The sequence below is a fragment of the Mus pahari genome, chromosome 18 (assembly GCF_900095145.1).
Source record: "Mus pahari chromosome 18, PAHARI_EIJ_v1.1, whole genome shotgun sequence".
Lineage (NCBI taxonomy): Eukaryota > Metazoa > Chordata > Mammalia > Rodentia > Muridae > Mus > Mus pahari.
In genome coordinates this window covers 44,949,470-44,974,860 of record NC_034607.1, presented here as the reverse complement: position 1 = coordinate 44,974,860, position 25,391 = coordinate 44,949,470, and the positions used below count along the sequence as shown (strand labels likewise).

Genomic DNA, 25,391 nt, shown 5'->3' with positions numbered 1-25,391 from the left:
CATACTCTCCCCTCCAATATTCCTGAATTATTACTTGCTAAAACCTATATTATATTCTGTCCTGGCTGCCATGGACCCAGGCTTGTAGTCCTCCTGGGCCATGATCTCTGACTCTTACATGTTGACAGTGTCTCTGTCTTTCTGTCCTATGCTTCTCAGGCAGGGACCTTCTCCTTCCTCAGCTGTGGGGACTCTCCTCCTCCCTCAAGTTCCTTGCCCCTGGAACCTCAAAGTCCCGCCTCTGTCTCCCTGCCCAGCCATTGGCCATAGACATTCGAATTCCTGTGTAATTTGGGAACCCACAATGTGAGCATTAAATCAAATCCACAACATCTCACCTTTTTTTGTCCATTAAAAAGGCCTTTTCTCTTAGATATACACTGAACATAGTTATAACAGTTATATAAACTGTAATAATATATATAATAATAACACCTAGTGTACCAATTTTGTCACTTTAGGTACATTACTGTAACATCTGTCCTAACCTCCCCCAGGCTTTCTAGGAGGTCTGTTCTTAAGTCTATCCTTCAGGCTTCATCTCCTCCATCTACTGAAACATAGGTGTCAAGAACACCTATGACCTACACATCAATAAATTCGCAGGTCGGCTCTCAGTCTTTATCATCCCTGACTTACTGACAACATCCAGCATAACTGATGCTCTGTCCTGGGTAAAATCCCTCCATTTGCCTCCAGAATAACACGTCCTGCCTCCCTCATTCAGGAAATGGAATTCAGTGCATGAGTGGGGAGCTTGGTAGCTAATGAGACCGGCAAGAAGAAGTCAAGGCTATTTGGGAGTGAGGATGGGCAAGGTAAGGAACTGCAGGTAAGGGAGAGGAAGAGTTTGAACTACTCACTATGAGAGCAGATGGAAGAAGAAAATACAGATTCCTTCATGTCTCCTCCCTCTTCATATCAAAGAGCACTAGGGCTTGATCCCTAATTTTTTTCTCATCTCTGCTGGCATCTATCCTTGGTTACCTATTCTGAATAGTGTGTGTGTGTGTGTGTGTGTGTGTGTGTGTGTGTGTGTGTGTGTGATCTCACATCTGATCTCCAGACCAACATATCAGTTGGCAAACTAACATCTCCACAGAAATGTTTGATAGACAACTCCCACACATGTGAGTATGCGTGTATATACAACATGCCACAATGTTTCAGGTCCAACTTCATTGTTTTCTAGTTTCCGGGATTTCTACTGAGAAGTCCAGCACCACTTTCATTCTAATAGCTTTTTATATGACCTGGAATGATCCCATGAAAAAAAAATCATTTTATTTTTTTTTCTTTCTAGAAAGGATATTTTACCTACTTCAGAGTCTTATGTTCTTAGTGTCTTTCTTGAAAATTGTACTTTTAATTTCAAATTTCCAAGAGCTCTTTGCTATGATGTGATTACTCTGTGATTGAAGACTTTTATTTTATGAATACACATTCATAAAATAAAATTCTCTCATCTCTAAGGATTTTTAAATAGCATCAAGCTACCTTCTGCTGCCCTTGCAGTATCTACACTATCCCTGCAACTTCATGTTTCAATTCGCATAATTAGTTTTTCTTGTTTTCTTCCACAACGGGAACTGTACTCCAATATCTGACCACACCTGGTATTTGTACTGAAGAATAAGGTACTAAAATATTCACTGGAGACACAAATTGGTTGGCTCTAATATAGTCACTTTAGAGCAATCTGGTGTCTATTCGGTGTCCTCATCTAAGATTGCCAAATGCCTCCCTTGGCATCCTTGCCTGTGGCATCTGCATTCTCTGGAGACAGATTCTCCAGTCCTCTCTCTGCTGTTGTACGCATCCGAGTACACATGCGCGCGCGCGCACACACACACACACACACACACACACACACACCACCACCTCACTTCTGCCTTCCTCATGTGTTAATCCTCTAACTACCTCCCCTTAGGATATTGTCGGGAGACTATCCTGTACCTTCTGAAGGATTCCCATTTAACCAAGACGTGTGGCTTCTCTCCACTTTGCTATGACATCCACTTGTCTTCATATTGTGTTCCCCACTAACACACATCCGCTAGTTTCTTCAAAGACAGAATTTCCCTGTTGCTCTAGGGTGGCACCAGATAAAAGAGAAAATAAAGGTTTGAACAGTTTGTCTCTTTGTGGATTGTTTTGTTTTGTATCCCTGGCTGGCTTGAAACTCTGATCTAAATTAGGCTAGCCTTGAATGCCTCCTGAATAGATTAGGAAATTTGATACTTTGGATTCCATCATAGCTAGCTGAGCCTTTATAATATCATCGCCCAAACCTTCAAAGCCATGTTGGTGGCACATTCCCGTAATCCTAGCTAAATAGAAGGCTAAAGGAAGATCGCAAGTTCAAACCTTTATTAGACTACCAAGAGGCCACCCTAAGCAACTTATTTAGATACTGCCTTAAAATTGTATGTATATATACATATAATATACATATTATATGGGCTTGGCCGGAAGGCCTGTCTCTGCTTTGGGCATGCGCAGAATGCTTTGGTACCAAGCAGCTTGCTTCAAGGGACTTTGAATCAGTATTCACAAGGGACTAAGTAAATGAATGCTGAGAACAGAATGAATGAATGAATGAATGAATGTAAGTCATTTCACTACGTTTAGGTGTCATCTGACTGCTGACTTTCCAGTGAGACCCGTGAGGCCTTACGCCTGAAGGAAATGAAAACTACTTCTCATTGTCTCTACCTCGGACATGGACAAAAGGTCTCTCTGGCTGGGCTTGGCCGGAAGGCCTCTCTCTGCTATGGGCATGCGCAGAATGCTTCGGTACCAAGCAGTCCAGTTCCACCTCTTGCACCGTGTCTGTGCTGTCTTTATTTGGAGCAGTACATTTATCTGTGACCAGCAGAAATATGTCTTTTAGTCTCGCCTCTCTCGTCCCATGTCTTTCTGTTAGAAATGTCAGTATAAAACACCAAAAGGGCATGCCGGCTTATGAATTCCCTTAGGAATGGGTACCGGTTCAAAGCAGGGCAGAGCCTGAAACATAGCCATTACAGAAGGCTCAGAAAAACAACACGGCTGTGAAAAGGATATTAAGGGGGTACAAACAATCCTTGCTTTCTTCAAACTCAGCATATCCAGCAAAAACAGAAGCAAATATCTCTATTACTTCCATTACAAGATAAACCCTTCATTTCTTTACACTCATTGTATCAAAAACTAAAGAGCCGGCTAGTGGGGAAGCATTTGTTGCCTGTGAACCAAAATTTTATTCACTTTGTCATGTTTACTTGGTTATGCGCACTATCAGAATAAAATGTCCTCATCTAGGTTAGCATTTCTCTCCCGCCCACCCCCTACCCCAACCCCGTGCACCCTTAAAAACACAGAGACGGGAAATCAAACCTGGGTGTCCTGAACGCATTCTGAGCTGCAGGCATAACAGAAGCTCTGCTACGCTGTGTAAAACCGAGCCCTGATTCACAGATACAAACATAGCACACTGCCGCTTTTCATCTTGGTTATATCTGAATTCCCCCCACACTGGAGGTCTCCCATAATGTCCCCCCCAACTCCAGAGACCACCCCCCAAGCAGGAGGTGATGATGTTTCTCAGCTGTGGAAACCAGAAGTAAGCATGACTTGATAGAAAACATAATCCACACATGTATGCCAGCACCAGTTTCCCTCTTATTTCATTATTTTCAAAAAATAAAAAAAATAATAAAATGTTATGCTCAATTTAATATATATTCAAGTCTGAATATATATCAGTTAATGAACCCACCATCATCTATCAGTGAATTATTGCCCATGGTTGATACTTCAAATCATGTGCTCTTCCAAATAATACTTCTTACATTTCATATTTTTTAACAAATTATTTTAAAGTATACGCCAAAGTTTTGATTTCCAAATGATCTCCCCACTCTAAGGATCCCCAAATTCATGGAGTTGATACTGTCTTTGTTTGTTTGTTTACTGTTTTATCCTAGGAGTCAACAAGAGGAAAGCAGATACCTTCAAGGAAAGGAGTTTCTTGTCTAAGGCACGGGCAAGTTCCAACATCATTGCACACGGAACAGCTGAATCCGTGGCTCCCACAAACACTCTGCTGTCCCATCGAGGAAAATATTTGGAGTCATAGTGGCAGGCAAGGACCAGGTGTCGTTTCGCGTCCGGATTAAGAGTGCTGATGATATTTGAGAAAGACCGATAGCCATAGGGAGTCCTACTCAGGAAGGTGTCAACTTCCACGACCCACTCAGCCTGAAGTCTCTGAATCCGATGTATGATGTGCTGAGCAAACAAACAAACAAACAAAAACCAGTTTTTGTGAGTTAGCTGTGTCTCTACATCTCGTATGCAATGCCTTCTTTTGTTGCTGTTGGAACTACATTCATCCCAGGCTGGACTGAAAAATGGGGATATGATCAGGCCCTAGGCTAGCATTGAATTTATGGTAATCTTCCTTCCTCATCATTCCAAGCACTAAGATTGATGGCAGACATGCTTTGCATGTTTACTGATAGTAGTAATATTACTACTAGTTGTTATTTTGGTTAATAGCAGTTTCTCATTGAAAGAAGAGACTAGTCTCCCTCACTCCTAACCTTTCCCCTACTTATCCATCCCGTTCGGTTGTCAATATTTACCAACACTAGCAATCTGACGTGGCTCTTTCTACATAGTTCTCTTTGAAAGAGGAGTGTGCTCTTTTGTAGGGAAAGCGGTCTACTTTACATGATACTCTACCCTTGCTTTGTCCACTTAGTCTGTCATGGGCATATCTACAGCTCAGGGAGCAGGTCCAGCTCAGCACTCCTAAAGACTGCTTCTAACACTTGTAAAAAGCTGAGGTGCTCTCTTTGAAAAATTAAGCATATCGGATCTATAAACCTCCGCTCCAAGCTTTCGAAGAATCACAAATGGCAGCTGTGGGCGTATTTGCTCATGTGCCGAGTGCACAGAATGCTCTCCAAGCCCTGAAATGCTTCATGAGTGGTACAAGAACATATGAGCACCCACCTGCTGAGGGCTGTAGGGAAAGTTCCCATAGCAACGGACAGATGCGTATATGGTCAGACCCTACCTACAGTAAGAATCCATAAGCAGCTCTAATCCCAGCTTTCTTTCTGTATCCAAGGTAGGTCCAGATGTGTAGCCCAGAGAAATCTCTCAGCACTGCCTCAAGGCCACTTTGGGCCTTCTAGGCAGCATGGCAGGAATCGGGAAGTAAGAAAGGCCCACCGTGACAGAGACTGGCTGTCTCTTCCTTAAGGATGTGAAATGTGTGACGTGAGAAGTTTGGAATGAGCCCACTCTGCTCTTTCCCTGCCCTTGGTTTTCCTTGGACTTGTTTCTCACTCCATTTCTTTGTTTCCCTCCAGTGTTGTTTCCATCTTTGTGAGCTGCCTTATTAAAACACATTCCTAAACCTCAGACCACAAATGAGCCATTATAATCACTGACAGTTTGTCCCACCATTAACATCTAGACAGGAGGGACCTTGAGATAAATGAACAAATAACTCACAATAGCTGGAAACAAACAGGAGGGTTTTTTTTTTTTCCTCTCAAAGAAATACGGGATTTTCTATGCTGGCCAAGTCTTGTGTGGCCCACAGCCTGCTGATGTAACATGACACACAGGCATAGAGAGCTTTGCACAAACTCCAGCAGGAAGCTTCCAAGGAGAGGGGAACTAGCACAGAGGGGGTGGAGGCTCTGCAGCACACCATCGATCGTGAAAAAGCCAAATAGACAGATCCCTTTGGTGTGTGTGGCTGGTAGACTTTAACCCAGGCAGCTTTCTGCATCCCTTGCCTTGCTTTTCAGCTGCTGCTCTACAGACATGCTGCCTTTCTCTATTCATCAAAAGAAATGCTTAGAGCCTTTCCACAACCAGCTCTCACAGCTCCCGAATTTTGTTATTCCCCCACAAGTCCTCTACTGTGCTTTTTGTTCACAGTATTCTATCGCAGGGAACTTGAATCGACGGTAGCAGACAATGTGAATTAATGTGAGGAGGATGCATAAAATCACAGGATACAGATCGTTCGTTGTTTCACTGTCGAGAGAGAGATCGCTGTGCATCTATGACGAGTTTTTCTGAAGAAGATAAAAAATGAGTTATCCCTAGACTTTGTTTAACTCCAGCACATCTGGCGTCCAGATGACAAACCGCTCCATGAAATGGCTTCCTAACACCGACGGTAGCCAGAGAGATGCCCTGGGGTTTTAAAGGATCTGTCAAAGGTTATCTGTTAGCATTGTGCAGAAGCTTCACGCAGAACCTCATTTCTCAACTCAATTCCCCCACCCTGGGCAATGTACTCCTAACATTTCTATGCATACTGACCTCCAGGAAAGAAATCAGCAAGAGCCCCAAACAGCTGTCTCTGAAGTAACCTTTTTGTATACAAAATAAATATTTTCATTTATCTTAGTAACCAGGATAAAATTAGGACACCAATACTCAGTGGTGTTTTCAGCTTTCAGATTTATTTAGGCTCCACGTCTCCACCAAAAGTCTCTGAAGGAGATTCCCCAAACCACTGCTTTTTTATCACAATATTCCTAAGGTCTAAACAGCAGTTCATGCTTGACTCTGAGGGATCAAAGGCTGGGCCCTCCAGGGATGATGAGGGGTCAGGCTAGAGAGACTATTGCAATGCCTACTTCAGTGGTGGCTCACAACAGGCCTGAAAACCTGAAGGAGTCCTGAGGAAAAGAGTCTCAAGGAGATTCAGCCTCCTGGAGTCCTGGCATTTCCAATAATCTATATACACGAACCCTATCCGCATGCTAGTATAGTGTATGCTCTCTTTCAATATTATTAATGCCTTTAAAGATAGAATTTATACCATAGGTGAAGTTTCCACTAGCGTTCCAAAGTCCTAAAAATTCCTTAAAGCCAGTGTTCCAAAGTCCTAAAAATTCCTTAAAGCCAGTGTTCCAAAGTCCTGAAAATTCCTTAAAGCCAGGAGCTCAGAATTCAGTGAAAAGGTTACTTTCATATGCAAGTATTTACCAAGGCCTAGGAAATAGGGAGGTTGTGGTATTGCATTATTCATGAGATGGTCTGCTAGTGCTGAACCCCCTGGTGCTAGCTTTCACAAGACTCAAAGGAGTAGCACAATTCTGTCTTTAGCTGACCCTAGGCAGAACTGCTTTATCTTAACTGTAAGCATTACCTGGCTCCTGTAAGCTTTGAAGTCATTCCTCTGTTTTGTGTCAAGTAACTTCAATGTACTTTGCCTGCTGTGACATCCTACCCCTTTGTTCTCTGTACTTTATAACACTGGTGTTCACTTTATGAGCATACATTCAGTTCTACACCCTCTCTCGTGTGGACTGTCTGTCACTCATTCACTGAATCCTTGCTCACCTGCAACCAAGAGACCCAGTTCCATGCAGATCGGGGCCCCAAGTGAGGCCAGTCTGTGGCAGACTACCATTTGGCATTCTGATTCTGGGTGGGGCAGTAGAGGAAGCTATTCTGGGGTGACATTAGTATAGTATATGGTCCTAGGTGGGATGGAGTTCAGCCAGCAGCAGATCAGGATTGCTCCGGGGAAGTAGGCTCTCCAGCACTGGCACCAAGGCTGCAAATGCGCCATGGTGAGGGGCCTGACCCTGCCACTTTGGACTTCCAGTTAACTATTGTCTAGACTATCCCCTGCACAAGGCTCTGGGGATCCAAGCTGACCATACTCCACACAGGGCTCTCCACTGGTGACTGTGCACCAGCAATAAACCTACATACCTTTCACAGAAATTCAGTTTTGACTCTCCACACTCTCTATGCATCATCCCTGATTTCTCTAGCTTGGCTCGTCTAGAAAAGAATCTTGATTGTCCCTCATGAAAATTTGCCATCCTTGTGACTCAGTTTACTTTCTATGTCTACACTGGAAATCACTGAAATGCCCACAATTTAATGCCTTCAATTTATCTATTATTATTTTTTGTTTTGTTTTGTTTTTTTGAGACAGGGTCTCTCTGTATAGCCCTGGCTGTCCTGGAACTCACTTTGTAGACCAGGCTGGCCTCAAACTCAGAAATCCACCTGCCTCTGCCTCCCGAGTGCTGGGATTAAAGGCGTGTGTCACCACGCCCGGCCCAATTTATTATTTTTTTTATAAATAAGTTATTTCTTTACATTAAAATTTAAATTCAATAGTCAGTTTGGGCCTTGTTGATCAAAGGTCATAACTGCAAGTTTTAAGACACATCTTTTCAAAAATACTTTCTCTCCAAAAGAACTCATAGAGATGTTCATCTCTCCAGTGACTGTAAGAGTCAACCCACAAATGACTTTGGATCAAGTCCTCGGGATACTAAAGCTGAGAGTCTTCTTAAGTAATAACTGTGTTGTCTCCATGAACTACAGAGTAACTGATCTAGTTCCCAAGAGGCCTAAGGGGAACAATTATTGTTATCGGGGCTGCTTAAATTTGGCTCTGGATGAAAGGCTATGATCCTACTCAATGTAAAACCCTTAATATGGTCCCCTCATAATAATTGTCTCTTTTTCACTTTCAAATGAAGAAGCCTTTTCTCTTCCACACAACTTAAGGGACATCATTATAGATTAGTGATAGCAATTTTCTTATTAAAAATAATAAGACTGGATCTCTTAGGTAAATTTTCTTTTGTATTATTTAATTTTTAATTGATTATTTGGAAATATCACATTACACACCCAGATAACACTCACCTCCCAGTCTTCCCATGCCCAACCCCTCCTCAGCGGTTCCCCCCCCCCATCAAAAAGAGGAAAAAGCATTAGCAACAAACTCACCGGGATATGGTCAGATTCCCAGTGACCAGCATCCCAGGGAGGATGAGTCTTTCTCTGCCTGTATCCCTCCCCAGAAGCCAGAACTGAAGAGAACCAAAGGTTGCTGGGGAGGGGCAGGGCCAGCTCTCCCATAAGGGCCAGGGTTAAGTAAAATTTCTAACATGGTCATCCTGTTATCATCTACTACCACATCAGTCAGGCCACATACAGGCAGTCCTGCCTAGGGCCCAACTCATTCGAAAATACTGTCAATACATTTCTCCTTTGCTTCTGCCCCTTCAGGACAGTGGTGAATGCTATTGTAGACTTGGTCATTATATGGATATTTATCTTCGAACATTTTTTTTTTAATTTTTTATTTTGTGTATGCATGTGTCTGTGTATGAGTGTGTGCATGCGAGGCCAGAGGTGTTGAGTTTCTCTAGAGCTAAAGAGAAGTTGTGAACCATTCAGTATGGGTGCTAGGAACCAGACTATGGTCCTCTGTAAGAGCAATGTGCTCTCTTAACTGCTGAGACATCTCTCCAGCCACTGAATGCATATCTTTTAAATTATAACAATACCTATGCATACTGATTATGCTATATATCCATAGAAGACAAAGTTTCAACAATGTTCACTCTGTTTATAGCCTTTTAGGAATAAAGAACTTGGGCCTCATATATACATATGTATATCTGCATATAAACAGCCTTCTGAGCCAACAGAGTGAGAAAATGGGAAAGGTTGGATCAAGTGAGTATCATAGACCCGGATTGTTTCCAGATGAGCTGAGGACTTTGAGAAGCAAACATTCTGAAACTTTCAGGAAAATTCTTAGAACATGGGGCCTTGGGGAAACTGTGAGATAAATATTGTGTCCCTCACTCTCCAGTGTGCTGTAGAAAGACACAGAGCTGAAGCTATTGGGTTCATTTATCATTGATCTAATTTCTCTCACATCTCTAGTGATTAGAAAAATCAAGTAGATCTGAGTTCAAATTGCTATAACACACATAACTGCAAATAAATTAATTCAGATAACTAAGCCTTGGATCTTTTTAAATAAGTGTATTGGGATAGGAATGTAGCATTGTTGTGGAAACTAAATGTGCTATTATGTGCTGTCTGAAAGTTGGCCATCATCCATCCAGGCATGGTAATTCACAACTGCAATCCTACATCCTGAGCGAATCAGACAGAAGGAGTACCTCAAGTTTAAGGCCACCCTGGGCTACATGGAAAGTTCTAGGCCAGCCTGGATTGTAGAGTGATACTGTTTATCAAAAAAACATATATGAATAAAAAGAAAGAAAAGAAGGAAGGGAGTTAGGAAAGGATGGAAGTTGTCTACCACCATCACCCTCCCCCTCTTCTTCCTCCCCCTCCCTCCTCCTCCCCTTCCTCCTCTTCCTTCTCATCATCATCATTACCATTCCTCAATGTTTCTGAAGGCTAAAATAACCAAGTCTGTTAGGGCTTTGTTGGGGATTGGATCTAATGCTTTGAATTAACCTAGCCCCTCAAATCAGAAATCTGCATGTTCAAATACTGAAGGTCCTTGTCTACAACTGGTTTTTGATCAATCAATAAAGAGACAACAGCCAATGGCTGGGCAAGTAGACTGAAACCAGACCTTTAGATTTGCCCAGACTAGAGATTGAGAGAGAGAGGAAAGGGCAGAAATCACCATGATGGGGAAGAAGAAAGACTAGACCCAAAGGCCCACTGACATGTGAGAAACATGGAAAATGGCTACATGAGCCACTTTCCCAAATGTGTTGGGGTAGCAGAGATGAAATATAGATTTTAAAAATTGTTAATTCAGGAGTACAGGAGAGGAGTGTTTGCTAGCAGTGGGAAGGATTAGAAATGCCCAGCCATTAAGCTAGTGAAGGCATTTAAAATTAACTGGTGTGTGTGTGTGTGTGTGTGTGTGTGTGTGTGTGTGTGTGTGTGTGTGTGTGTGTCTTCCATTCACAAACCCAGATAGCTCTTGGGCAGGTGCACATGTGCAACCTGTCAGGAGCACAGAACAGTCAGCTAAACTCACCACAACAGACCTCATCTGAGGAGCTATTCAGATGGGTAGAAGGAGGCTAAAAAAGCCAACACACACTTCTGTCAAGGGTACACTTGCTGGGCAGAGCTACACAGTAGAAAAGGGAGAGCTGTGAGCTGGGTAGATGAAGCATGCAGGTTTCTCTAGACACAGCAGTAGTTGCCAACATTTTTGTCTAAGAAGTTGAGCAAGTAGAATATTTAGGAAGAGGCTTTGAGAAGCCAGTCCCATTCCTTCCCAAGCTGACCCTTGAATGAGATTAGTTGGAAGAAGCAGACATTGAGAGGTAGGATTTCGTGTTGCTCAGGCAGATTGACAAAGAGAAATTCAAGGTCTAGCCCATCTTATAGCTTATTCTTCCCTCTACATCACTGTCCTCCAAAGAACAGTGGTGAAATCAATGAACCTGAAAATAAAATAGAATTAACGATATCTAAATAAATTACAGATAATAACAATGAGCAGTTTCCCAAAAACTTTCGTTGCAGCTAAATACGTTGTTAAACATCCTTGTCTGTAAAATCCACCATGTTTTTACTGTGGGTCAAAGTAAATGTCTGAGAAGCTCACCTGGAGACAGAAGCTAATCATTGGCCTCAGCCAAGAAAAGAATTTCCCTCAAGAGGAAAAAGGCTGACAGCTCGGTGACTCACCCTTGCCCTGGAACTGCTAAGCAAGCACTGTGAGAAGCTGTTGAAGTTTGGATTCTAGGGTTCACAAAACACGGTTAGTAAGGTAGGAATGTGTCCTTGAAGTGATCAAGATTGGGGCCTTAGCATCCTGAATTATTACTGCCATAGTCAAGACAGTGATGTCACACATAAACATAAGCTGACTTTCAGTAAATGCGTAGCGATCGACTCAAAATAGACTCTGAACTCTCAGGTGTGTGCCTTTCTCGGTTACCTCTGATAGTGAGTAATGAGATAGCGTTCTACACAACGCAGAACATAAGCCACCATCTCATCACTCACAGGAAAGCAAAGTATTTAAAACCTTTAGGTGTGAACTCTGTTCCTTCTCACCTGACGAGCAGAATAGCTTCCGGGTGATCCGGGATATCGTTCTATCAGCAATGGTCTCAAGTCGTTTTGCCACATTTCAGAAATGCTAGTGCCTTCTGCGACGTGCTGAAGAGATGAAGAGTTCAAATGTGCTGGCTGGTGGCGGTTCTGTGATCAGATAAAAAAGTACTTAGCTCCCATTGCATGTGTTTAAGACTTAGTGTGGTACATTGGTGATTAGTAGCTTTTAAAAACTTCAAAATAAAGGAGTAAGGTTTATGTCATATGAGGTAAAGGGCTCAACTGTAAAATTGTCCCCTTGAAATGTCTAGATTTTGGCAGTTCGTTTTAAGAACAAAATTGAAAGTGTGCTTTCATGGTAAGTCACATTTACAACTGGTGTAACTTCAGATGAGTTTCCTGAATAATTGCTTTGTAAAAATGAGGTTTAAAAATAATAGTTATGGGCTGGTGAACTGGCTCAATGGATAAGCACTTGCCAACAAGCTTGGAGAGCTAAGTTCTCTCTCTGGGACCCACATGGTGTAAGAAGAGAACTGACTCTAGCAAATTGTCCTCCACACATACAACATGGTACACACACACACACACTTGTAATTTAAAAAAATTAATAACAACTATACAGAGTACCAACACTGAGGAGGCAGAGGCATGAAAATTACAAGTTCAATGCCAGCCTGGACTACACAGAGGAACCCTGTTGTGGATAGCCCTGGGGCTAATTATATTTGATGTTAATTCCATTCTCCTGTGAATGGCTGCGAACAAGGATTGAGTCAGCACTCAGGTGACTTCCTGTAAACCTGCTTCCCACCTTAATGTGTAAAATAAAGGAGAGCTGATGATTGGGCAGATAAAAGGGAAGGTGGAGCAGAAGGTGAGGGGAGGGAGAGAAGAAGGAGAAAATGGAAGAGGGAGAGGACGCAGAGGAAGAGGAAGAAGAAGAAAAGAGAAGAAAAGCAGAGCAGAAGCACATGGCCTGGAGAAACCACAAGTTCTAAGGGGTCTCATAGATGTGGAAGATGGTAGTGTAGCGGTAGATCTGCCCAATCTAGGCACACAGCATGGATTCATATGAATTGAGTTGTGTTTACACTGCCGGGCATAATTGAGTTGGAAATTTACCGCAACAGAACCCTATGTCAAAACAACAACTTAACAATTTTGAGATTATTATATGAAGAAAATTTAATACTTAAAAAGCTGAAGACAGCAAAGAAACGCACTGTCAGTAGGGCTGTTTTATAACGGGCAGTGAGGCACTTCAGAATTGCAAGGCAGGGAGGCCAGAGCAAAACCTCCAGCTGCCATCTGCAGACGCCATGACCTCAGCCAGTTCTCTTCATTTCTCAGTCTCCAGGAAGAACCTAGTAAACAGAGTTGTTCTAGATCTGCATTGTCCAGTACAGGAGACTATGAGCCATTTGTGACTATTAAGACTTGAAAAGTAGCAAGAAAATTGAGGTGTGCTTCAAGTGCAAGGTATACACCAGGTTTGGGAGCGTTTGGGTTTTTTTTTTTTTTACTTTGTTTTTGTTTTTTGAGACAATGTCTCACTGTGTGTCCTTGGCTGATCTGGAGTGCATTATGTAGACCAGGCTGGCCTCCAACTACCAAGCTCTGAGATTAAAAGCCTGTACCACCACATCTGGAAAATATATCACTTTCAAAGGCATTTTTATAAAAATAAGAAATTATGTCATTCATATTTCTTTGGGTATGTGATGAAATAATTTTTGCTATGCTATTAGTGAAATATTTGTTAAAAATTAATTTCACCTTTAACCTCTTAATGTAAATTCTAGAATATTTTAAATTGCATGTCTTGGGGCTGAAGAGAAGAGCACTGGCTGCTCTTATAGAAGACAAGGTTTTAATTCCTAGCACCTATATGGTGGCTTATAAGCATCCAAACCGTCAGTTCTGGAGGAATCCAATGCCCTCTTCTGGTTTCTGTAGGCATCGGGCACACTCATGGTACAGACATACACATAGACAGAACACACACACACACACATTGTGCTGTCTGATTTTATGTCAACTTGACACAAGCTAGAGTTAATCTGAGAGGAGGACCCCCAACTAAGAAAGTGCCTCCATAAGATCTGGCTGTAGGCAAGCCTGCAGGACATTTTCATAATTAGAGATTGCTGGGGAAGGGCCCAGCCCGTTGTAGGTGATGCTACCCTTTTGCTGGTGGTCCTGGGTTCTATAAGAAAGCAGACTGAGCAAGCCAGTAAGCAGCGCCCCTCCAAGGCCTCTGCATCAGCTCCTGCCATGTTTAAGTTCCTGCCCTGACTTCCCTCAGTGATGGACTGTCACCTGAAACTGTAAGCTGAAATAAACCCTTTCCTCCCTCCCCAAGCTGCTTTGCTCATGATGTTTCATCACAGCAATAGTAAGCCTAAGGAGGATATACATAATATAAAATAAAAACAGGTCTTAAAAACAAAATGATATACATTCCCTTTTTATCTATTTCATTTTAAATTTCAGTGTCTCTCTCTCTCTCTCTCTCTCTCTCTCTCTCTCTCTCTCTCTCTCTCTGTGTGTGTGTGTGTGTGTGTGTGTGTGTGTAGGACAGGATCTCTCTGCTGCTTTGTCCACTGTGTACACCAGGCTCACTGCCTGCCTACACACTTTGGGGCTTTTCCTGTCTCAGTCTCTCATCTCTCACAGTCTCACTTGGCTCTTGCATAGACTCTGAGGGTTCAAACTCATGTCCTCATGTTTGTACAGCAAGCGCTTCTACGCACTGAGCCTTCTTTCTGCCCTCAATTTCTATCAGTGTGGACTTGGGATGGATGATGTCCCTCTCAACATGAGTCTGACAACTGTAAAACTGGCTAAATAGGAACTCTTTTCCATCATCAACCTAATTATCTTATATTCTACTAAGGTTTTAATACTCTTTAGTACATTTACATATTAAAACAAACCTGTAAAAGCTCAATAGACCAAATGTTCAGATGTGTATCCTGAATATGACTTCACACATGCTGAACTTGTCTTAGGACACCCAAAATGATGAATCAGCCATTCATAACAAGTCCATCAGACACTCCTAGGGAATGTGGCACTCCTGCTCAAAGGGAAATGAATGGTTGCTCAAACCAGTTCTTCCCTAATGAGAATGAGCAGAGTGAAGGTAGGGACATTCTTTGGAATGCAAAACAGAAATTGAGAGACTCTGCCCATCCTGTAGTTCCTCCCAGGATTAGTGTTTACTGGATACATTAAAATAATCATGCAGGTAGTTCATGCTACATGAACCACCCACAGGGCTAATGAAACAATGTAGAAATACTGACCACTGCTGCCTCCTTGCTTATATCCCTCTAGACTTTGGAATAGCCCAGTGTTCCTCTCCAGTGTTTACCATGCAGAGAGCACAGGCTATTGGATCAGATGCACCTTTTCAACTTAGCACCCACCACTAGCTGTAATGCTGGCTGTGTCACTTAACCTTATCAAGGCTCCATTTCCTTGTCTGAAAAATGGAGGTGATAATACGTGCATCCAAAAGTACTTGGGACTAAATGAGCCAATGCTAACAGATTGCCTAGTAAATACCCAAGGTGGATATGTCACTTAGAGATAACTAGTCCAACCCCCTGATCTCCACCAATGGAAACTCAGGTCTGTAAAAACCAACGGTCGAGAGCTAAAGGTAAATCCATAAAAGGAATCCCGGCAGGAGATTTCTATGCAACATTCATTCTTCAGCCTCATCTCCTCACTTCTGCTTTACTCTTAAATGTTGATACTGTCTTAGTCAGGGTTTCTATTCCCAGACAAAACGTCACGACCAAGAAGCAAGTTGGGGAGGAAAGGGGTTATTCAGCTTACACTTCCATACTGCTGTTGATCACCAAGGAAGTCAGGACTGGAACTCAAGCAGGTCAGGAAGAAGACGCTGATGCAGAGGCCATGGGGGGATGTTCTTTACTGGCTTGCTTCCCCTGGCTTGCTCAGCCTGTTCTCTTATAGAACCCAAGACTACCAGCCCAGGGATGGTCCCACCCACAAGGGGACCTCACCCTTGATCACTAATTGAGAAAATGCCTTACAGCTGGATCTCATGGAGGCATTTCCCCAACTGAAGCTCCTTTCTCTGTGATAACTCCAGCCCGTGTCAAGTTGACACAAAACTAGCCAGTACAATACTGTAACTGAATATATTAAGGCTTTGGTCTTGTTTTGGGGAATAATACACTTTAAAGCACATTTCTAGGGACAGAGAGATGACACAATGGGTACAGATAGCTGCTGCCAAGTCTTAGGAACCTAAGTTCAATCCCTTGAACCCACACGGTGGAAGGAGAAAACCGTCTCCTGCACGTTGTCCTCTGAGCTCCACATAGGTGCAATGGTAGACACACACACACACACACACACACACACACACGCATACACTAAAAAGTGTATTTCTTTCAAATGTCATTCACTGGGGGGGAAAAAAAACAGATTTGACTAGAAACCATAGACATAAACTCATAAGATGACATGACATAAGAGTGGAAACCAAACTCAGGGGCAAAGGGGACTCTGAGTGTGTCTGGAAGGAACACTTGCAGAGCACAGGATGTAGAGACTATGCTTAAAGTATATTACACACTTGCATGGAAATGGCCTTATGTAGCCCTATGCAACAGATAGATATATTTTCTAAACAAACGTGCTATTGAAGCCTTTAAATTCCTTAGTGCCTCCAGTGTCTAAGTCCTCGTGTTAGATATTAAACAGCATTTGAACAAGAAAGCTGAACCTAAAGGGAGAAAAATGTGAAGTGAGAGCCAAGGCAAATGGGGCAGAAAGGGGGATCTGCATGGTTGTTCCATCCCGACAAATGCCTGAGTATCTCTCCCACTGCTTTGCAAGCCGAGGTGTGTACTGCAGGCTCCCATTCATCCCGCTTTGGTCACCCTAGCATCCAGGCACTTTGAGTTCTACTCCTTAGGGTCTTGGCACCCCAGCAATGCAGTCTGCCCTTCAAACTGTTTCCATGTCTCTTCACCTTCAAAACTCCTGTCTTCTTCATGCTCCTGCCTGAAGATCGTTCTCGGGTGTCGTGTTTAATATCTGTATTTCACATAAGTCAGGAGCTCCAGGAAAGCTAGAACCCTCTCCCATTTTCCCCCGTCTCTCTCCAGAGTCACAGGGGCGTGGCTCACACTGAGCCTCTGGTAACTACTGGGTAATTTCAAGTAATGGACAGACAAACTAAGTATTTTTCTAAAACTGTCTCAGCTATAAATGTGCTTATATAATAAAGACGTCAAAGTCACATCTCTGTCTTCATAAATACTAAACTAGCTGAATTCATAGGCAGGTATAAAAGCCAGAAGAGACATGTGGCTGCCTGGCACAAGGAGACAAGACATAGCCTGGTTCCAGGTGGCTGCCTGTTGCAAGGGGACATCCTAGTTTCGTGCTTGTCAGCTTTGCTCCTTTTAAACTTCTGCACAATGCTTCGGACCACTCACAGCTCCTTGGCCCGGGGCAATAATGATAACAGATCTAAACTTTCATGTCAGAATCTGTTTCAGGGGCCAGCGATGTGTCTCTGTGGTTGAGCCTAAGTCCAATCCCCGGAGTCTCTATTGTAGGAAGGAACTGACTCCAGCAAGATATCCTTTGATATTCCTCCTTCCACACACACCGCATAAATGAATTGCTAGTCTCTCTTACACAACTATTTTATCAATGACTTCTTTCCTATTCGTTGCCCACTGTTCCAACCCCAGAGCCAACCTAGTCACCGTGGGCTGAGTTCTTCACTTCATGTCCACAGTGAAAGGAAATCAAACTCATATTTAAATACATGCTTTACAAGAACTTGAAAAATCTCACAAGACTACTTAGGAAAAGGAAGAATGGACTAAATAAGCCTTCATGATCTATTTGCTCCTTTCCACGTTGCTGGGGCACAGTGCCATTCAATCACAATTTAAGAAAGGAAGGGTTTGCTCAACTTGAAGGCTCTTCGGTACATTTTTTGTTTTTTGTTTTTTGTTTTTTTTTTTTGTTTGTTTGTTTTGTTTTTTTGGTTTTTTTCGTGACAGGGTTTCTCTGTATAGCCCTGGTTGTCCTGGAACTCACTTTGTAGACCAGGCTGGCCTCGAACTCAGAAATCCACCTGCCTCTGCCTCCCAAGTGCTGGGATTAAAGGCGCCCAGCTGATACAAAGTAAATGTGCACAGGCTCAGGAGACAGCTGCTCACAGTACAGCGCAGTTCAGTTCCAATGCAGAGAGCAATGGGCTCTGCTTCCTGGTTTCCTTTTGCCGTTTTGTCCTCCTAACTGGGACTCTAGCCTATGCACTGGGGCCACCCACGTGGAGGATGTCTTCCCATCTTTTCAACCCAATCTGGAAAGTCTCCCACGGAGGAGCACAGAGGGTTGTCTCCTAGGAGGTTCTAGAATCTTGTCAAATTGGTGAACAGCATTTAAGTATCACAGTCTCCAACAAAAGATACTGTGTATGAAAGCAATATGTCAAACGACATTTTTAAAATTCTTAGTAGCCGATAGTAAGTGTTGTGGACAGGCCCATGGATGCTTTTGAATAAGCACTTTCAAGTGTTCATCAGCAACAACAAAAAATGGGTGATTTCAGAAGTGCACTTCAATAAAGAGTTCCTTCCCCCTTCTTTCTGGACCAGGTCTGAACGATCACAGACGTGTCAAACTTCCTAGTTAGTGAAGAACATTGAAAGCAAAGCTACTAAAGTCAGTTGTGCAAGCCCCTCGATTCACAAAAAGCTCTTGCAGAAAAGCTCACAAAAAGCTCTTGCAGAAAAGCATACAGCTTGCATGTGCTAAACGGCATATGGTCAACTAAGGCAGTGTTTCTCAACCAGGGTCTCGACCCCAGTCTGGAGGTTCAATTGACCTTTTCAAAGGGGTCTCTGTAACAGATACCTGAATTACAACTCAAAATAAAAAGGAAAATTACAGTTATGAAATAGTGACAAAAATAATTTTATGGTTGGGAGTCACCATGACATGAGGAACTGTATCAAGGGGGTCACAGCGTTAGGAAGGTTGAGAACCACTGAACTAAAGGGCTCTTACTCTCAGAACTCACTAAGTACAAAAACCTGCTTCAAAACAGGAATGAGTGAGACAGAAGTGGGAAAGATAGGCTCAGAGGACAGGACCTGGACCCAAAACAGTGCCGAAGCTGGATGTGGGGGTGCACACCCATGATTCCCAGCACATGAGAGCCAGAGACGGGAGAATCACTCCAAGTCTGAAGCCAGCCTGATCTACACGGTGAGCTCCAGCCCCACAACACGACAGCATAGTGCTACTCTGGCCCCAAACAAACAAAACAGAACAGAATAAAGGCCAAGGGCAAGTGTAAATCCCAGGCTTGCTCTAGGTGCATTTCAATTGAAAGATACTTCAGCCATTTCTGTTGGTGCCAACGTTCTCAGAGGAACGAGGCTCTGTTACACCCAGGGCCTTGTCTTTTCATCCAGGCAGAAAGGACAATGAAGTCTGCTCTAGGTGACAAGAATCAGCTGAAACAAACCTGTGAACCAGATATCCTGAAACATCTCCTGTCTAATCACACGGCCCAGGCATTTCATTACATAATTTGGAGAGACGGCCTTGCTTGCAGGCCAAAACACTGCCTGTGAGGGAGACCATTGCAGAAACGCAGCTGATCCAAGCTTCTTTTATGAACATTCCAGACAGTCCTCAGATTAAACTTTTGCTACCTTTTGCTACCTGCAAGTTCCACTCAGCCAGCAGTTACTGAAATGTGTATGTGAGCCACGGACAGCACAGACACAGCAGGGAAAGGAGCTGGAAACTGACCAAGATTCTGCCTTTTTGTCCAATGCAAACAGGTTCACTTCTTAAAAATCAGAGCCAAGAGGGAAATACAAGAGAGGGACCAACCCCAGCTCCTCACTGAGCACCTGAGAAAGGTGTAAAACGGGTGTCACTGTTTCTAAACCACATGATAGTAGAGATTCCAAGATGACAGTCGGCTTTCTTCCTGCACCAGAGGTCTTCACGAGCCTTTCTGTCCCCGCCTTGGAGTCTCCTGTTTCCACTCACAAGTGGCTGAGTGGCTGAGTAAAGGTAGAGAGGAGGACATCTTATGGACATTTGGAATAGCAAGTGGTTCAAAACCAGAGAAACGTGAAGTGTTGCAGATAACCATTTACAGCTCTTCTGGGCCCTTCCGAGTCTTTGCCTTTCTACCTCTAATGCGACTTGAATTTTCCTCCTTCAACATTGTCACAGTAAAGGAAAATTCTTCCCATCAAAATACATTAAGCCTCAGCTTTATTTATAGAGATTTGCTAGCAACCTCAATGTTCAAGATGAAGAAATTAATTGTCAACTGATGATAGTTTTGCAGTCATCAAGTTATGCCCTCAGGGGATTTTATCGGCTTATGGTAAGATTCATGACACACTGTTAATTATATTAAACTGCATGTGCAGTACTGACTGCAAAAATACTAATGTATATCTATTTTTAAATAATTAACAAGCATTGAGCCTTTAATGTAAGCTAGACACTGTTCTGTTTTACATACTCAGTCAGTCCCTATAACAAGCTGAAATTTAATCATCGTTACTCATCTCTATAAATCTGTGTGTGTGTGTGTGTGTGTGTGTGTGTGTGTGTGTGTGTGTGTGTATGTGTGTACATGGGAGCTGGCAATAAGAACACCCAAAAGATTAAAAGGAATTATCTGGAGAATGAGATTGTAGGTGATGTCCCTTTTTTTTTTTTTTTAGAATACATTGTTTTGTACTTTCTAGAGTGAGTACATGCTACATTCACAACCAGAACATGACAAGTGAGGCTGCACCGTTTAGCTCAGTGGAGCCAACATTCCTCCTCAAATGTAGGAAGCGTCTCGACAGCCTAAAGGAGAGCCGATTTAATGAGATTTAAAAGGGAAAGAAAAAAACCAAAACCACCAAACCAAAAAAAAAAAAAAAAATGGATCCGGAACAGTCACCAGATACAGTTATCAACTTTCAGCATAATGATAACTCAAAAACTGGAGGAGAGAGGACAAGGAACTGGGAATCTAGGGGTATGGGAAGAAACGATGCCCCCCTAACACATGAATCCCACATACACATTCACACACACACACACACACCCACATGCACACACACACACACAGCCTATCTAGACACTCTTCCTCAGTCAGCCAGTATTTATCTACCTTTTAAAAAAAGAGAAGGTAAAGCAGAACCGGAAAGATCAGGGTTCCTGATTTCCAGTTTGTAGGTGGAGATAAACACACTCTGCCCTGGTACCGTGAGATTCACGTGAGGTGGTTCTATCTATCTGACAACTCGTACCTTCATGTCAACACCCTTCCATATACACACATACATGGGCCCAGTCGGGAGGATAGTCATTTGTTTCTATGAATGGTTCCTAGGCTTCGAATCACCCAACTGTGGTTCTAATGACAGCCATAGACTAGGGTTGATGTGCTCTTGCGCATCAGCTGCTACTCCAAGAGACACACCTCTATTTCTAAACGAGGCAACGGATTTCAAAACTGACGCTTTCGTTATCGTACTTCTCCTGTGGGCAGACCATTGTACCAAGAGTGGGCCTTGTCTGATTAAAACAGTCAAACGTCATAAAAGGCAGGAAGGCGCATTTCAGTGTAGGCTGATTCATCTCCCGGGCTGTAAAGTGTAGCTGGCTGTCCAGAAGACGTTAGGGAGACCTTTAGAACTAGGAAAGCAGAAGGAGCTATTAACTGAGAGACGTCACGGCTGACTGTCATCCACTCCTGCCATTTGAGAGTGTTTGTTTTCCCAGTGGAACAACTGTTAGAAGTTTCTTTTTTTTTTTTTTTAATTAATTTATTTTTTACACTCCATATTCCATTTCTCCCCCATCCACCCTTCGACTGCTCCACATCCCATACCTCCTCCCCCCCACCGCCCCGTCTCTATGTGGGTGCCCCCAACCCCCATCCCCCGTCCTACCTGACCTCTAAACTCCCTGGGGCCTCCAGTCTCTTGAGGGTTAGGTACATCATCTCTGAATGAACACAGACCTGGAAGTTCTCTACTGTATGTGTGTTGGGGGCCTCATAGCAGATGATGTATGCTATCTGTTTGGTGGTCCAGTTTTTGAGAGATCTCGGGGGTCCAGAATAATTGAGATTGCTAGTTCTTCTACAGGGTCGTCCTTCTCCTCAGCTTCTTTCAACCTTAGCTAATTCAACAACAGGGGTCAGCAGCTTCTGTTCATTGGTTGGGTGCAAATATATGCCTGTTAGAAGTTTCTTGAGATAAAGAAAACAGAAATTTGTATTTCAAAAGACATTTCTCGAAAGTTAAATCTGAATTCGTTTCAAACGTTTTGAGAATACCACAGGAACGTGGCTCTCGGAATCAACTGACCAGAGCTCAAGCGGGTTCATAGAACAGAGAGCCTGCATGAGTCTGACCTAGGTCCTCCACATACATGTTACAGTTGTGTAGCTTGGTATTCTTGTGGGATTCCTAGCCGGAGGGGCAGGGGCTGTCTCTGATTCCTTTGCCTACCTTTGGGACCCTCTTCCCATTACTGGGTTGCCTCATCCAGCCTTGATGTAAGAATGTGTGTTTGGTCCTAATGTAGGTTGTAATGCCCTGTTTAATTAACATCCCTAGGAGGCCTGCTCTTTTCTAAGGAGAGGTGGAGGAGGGGGTGAATCCAGAAGGAAAGGGGAGCAGAGGAAGGGGAAATTGCAGTAGGGATTAATATATGAGAGACGAGTAAATAAAAAGGAAATTTTCTCTTTAAAAAAAAAGAATCACAGGATGTTCTCCCACCTAGAAACAACCCTGGCTGCTACACCTGCCCACAGACAGACCCTAGGTGTAGCTCAGCCCCTGACAATATTTCCCATCCATTAAAATATGTTTTAAAGACAAATTTGGTCTGGTGCCACACTCTGGTTTTAAAGTCCCTTCTCGGTGCTTGACCTCCCAGGTACCCCAAAAGCAGTGCTGGAGAGGATTTTATTCAACCTACTTGGGAAGTACTTCCCAGCCTCTGGGGGAAGCCGTTTTACTCATTCTGGAAAGACTGAAGTTATATGGTGTTGACTTCCCACACCCACTCCAGACTCCCGGTGTAAATGGGGATCTGTTGTGAGTCCTGAAAAGAAGCTGGCTAAACCTTAGCTCACCTGAAGTGGGCCATTCATACACTAGTGCATGAGACTAACTGGGAATGAGCATATTGGACGTGCAGAAATGCTAAAAGCACTTAAAGTACTTGTTTAGTAATGCTGCAAGGTTCTATCCCGAGACCAATGCTTTTCCTAGTTTCTTTAAAGACATGACATTTTAGTCCAAAACCGTCATCGTTTGCACAGCTCGTAGCAATTTCATGATTTCAAAACTGTTGCACAAGAAAAGGAAGTAATTGTGAATCTATTTTCTTCACACAAAGCGACTTGGCAAATCATTTTTATTCTGAATTCCTTAAATGAGATTTCCACAACTGAATTCATTTATCTGAAAACAGCGTGCGTCTCTTTTAAATATTTAACAATATGCTGGCGCTGAGTCCACCAGGAAACTCAATCCCCATGTAGCATCCTCGAATGCTGTAGTTGGGGATCCGCGGGGACACCCCTAGACGCGCAGTCAAGGCACCCTGTAGCGAGCGCGGGGAGCACGGAGCTCGCGAGTCGCGGTTGGGCAGTGGCGCCCCCATGTCCCTGTTCTTGCACAGCCAGCGAAACATACTTCCTGTGCCTATCAGCACCCCCACCAGAGCGCAGCCAAAGGGAGGCGGGTGACATCACTCAGCCCCCAGGAGACTCCAGAGCAGCCCCGAGACCAGCCCTGGCGCCCAGACTTGGGAAAGAGAGCACAGGCTTCCCAGGAGCTGGGTGAGGACTTAGTGCCTAGGCAGGGGGACAGCATCCCTGACCCGCCTCCCGCGGGTCCAAGAGAAGGTGGCCGAGTCCCAGGTCCTGGCACCCTCCAACGCCACTCAGGTTCAGAACGCAGCAGTGGCCCCTCACCTTCTCCTGCGTCCAGGCAGCGGAGACCAGACTCAGATTCCCAGCTGTCAGGGACAGGATGGTCGCCTGCAGCAGCAGCAGGTGGAGAGTGCCCACGACGAGCTTGTCTTCGCTGCCTGCCATCATTGCAAGAGTGTGGGCGTGGATTCCCCGGGCCGCCAGCGGTCACGAGCCCGGGAACGCGCGCCGGTCGCCCTGCCTTCTCCACCCCTGGATTGACTGGGTCTGCCTCCCAGTCGCCTCCTGTGGCCTCCCGCTGTGCAGCGCAAGCACAAACCAGCAGATCTCTCCCAGAAGCCTGCAAGCCAGGGGAGCTTCCCTGGGTGACAAGAGCTTTGGAATCCAAGGAACAAAGAAAACCACTTCCTTATTTTAGAAAGGTTGGAAGGAAGGAAGGAAGGAAGGAAGGAAGGAAGGAAGGAAGGAAGGAAGGAAGGAAGGAANGAGGAGGAGGAGGAGGAGGAAGGAAGGAAGGAAGGAAGGAAGGAAGGAAGGAAGGAAGGAAGGAAGGAAGGAAGGAAGGAAGGACAAGGAAAAGCCTTCCTGTAGTCCATAGATACGAAAAGGGTTTACCAAGCCCTGGGGGCTATAAGTGGTTTTCTGCACCTATTCATGATGACACTCAGACAAAATCAATATTTGTGCAATGCTCTGTACAAGGCACCGTCTCAGGTTCTAGGTGGTCTGAGACCTGGAGGAAGGGGGCCCTGGACTGGAAGCTTCCGGGAAATGTGTTCCCTCCAGAACAGTGGTGCTCAACTTCCCTAATGCTGTGACCCTTTAATACAGTTCCTTATGTTGTGGTGATCCTCAACCATAAAATCATTTTCATTGCTACTTCATAGTTGTAGTTTTGCTACTGTAACGAATCGTAATGTGACTATCTGATATGCAGGCTGTGTGATCTGTGACCCCCCGTGAGAGGGTTGTTAGATCCGCGGGTTGAGAACCGCTGCTCTAGAAGCTACCATTTTTATCTTGTGCCTCTTTTCTCGAAAAATAGTTATCTTTCCTTTAAGAGACCGATCACTGTACGCCCAAACTGACAAGTAAGGTTGAAATAATTACTGAAATATATGAGATTTAAAATATTACAGTTGTCCCAAAGGTAATTATTTCTTATGGCTGTCTCTAAAAGGAAAAGCCCAAGTAAAATTTTAGGGAGTCCTCTTCTTCTACCAGCCTTTGCACTGGGCACTCAACCAACCACAAATCAAAAGCAACGGGGATTTGTATCAGTGCTGTATATGAACACCCACCCCCACACACTGTATTCTTTAACGAATGTAATACTTATTGCATGTCATCAAACGTTATAGGTGAACTAGGAATGACTTAAAGTCTATGAAAGGTGTGCATTTTATATGTAAATGTTATGGCATTTGTATATAAGGGATGCAGTGCATGCACATGTATTATGATATGGTGAGGGTAATACTAGAAACCATCACCTGCAGGCAACCCTGGGGGCTGGGGGGTTTTGGGTTTTGGGGGGGTTGGGGGGTTTGGGGGTTTT

General features: G+C 43.8%; 1 protein-coding gene across 2 annotated transcripts in view; it reads right to left on the bottom strand.

The window, feature by feature from the left end:
* Qpct (glutaminyl-peptide cyclotransferase) overlaps positions 1-24,350 on the bottom strand; it is a 38,065-nt gene extending 13,715 nt beyond the window's left edge. Inside the window, exons 1-3 of one of the 2 annotated variants that reach the window (XM_021218121.2) lie at positions 23,876-24,350; positions 11,845-11,991; positions 3,994-4,272 (exon numbers count right to left, since the gene is read on the bottom strand). In XM_021218121.2, the coding sequence (XP_021073780.1) occupies positions 3,994-4,272; positions 11,845-11,991; positions 23,876-24,001 (552 nt within the window). In that variant the 5' untranslated portion in view covers positions 24,002-24,350. The remainder of the gene's footprint in view (positions 1-3,993; positions 4,273-11,844; positions 11,992-23,875) is intronic. The other variant, XM_021218122.1, reaches the window with a different exon arrangement.
* Between the last annotated feature and the right edge of the window lie 1,041 nt (positions 24,351-25,391).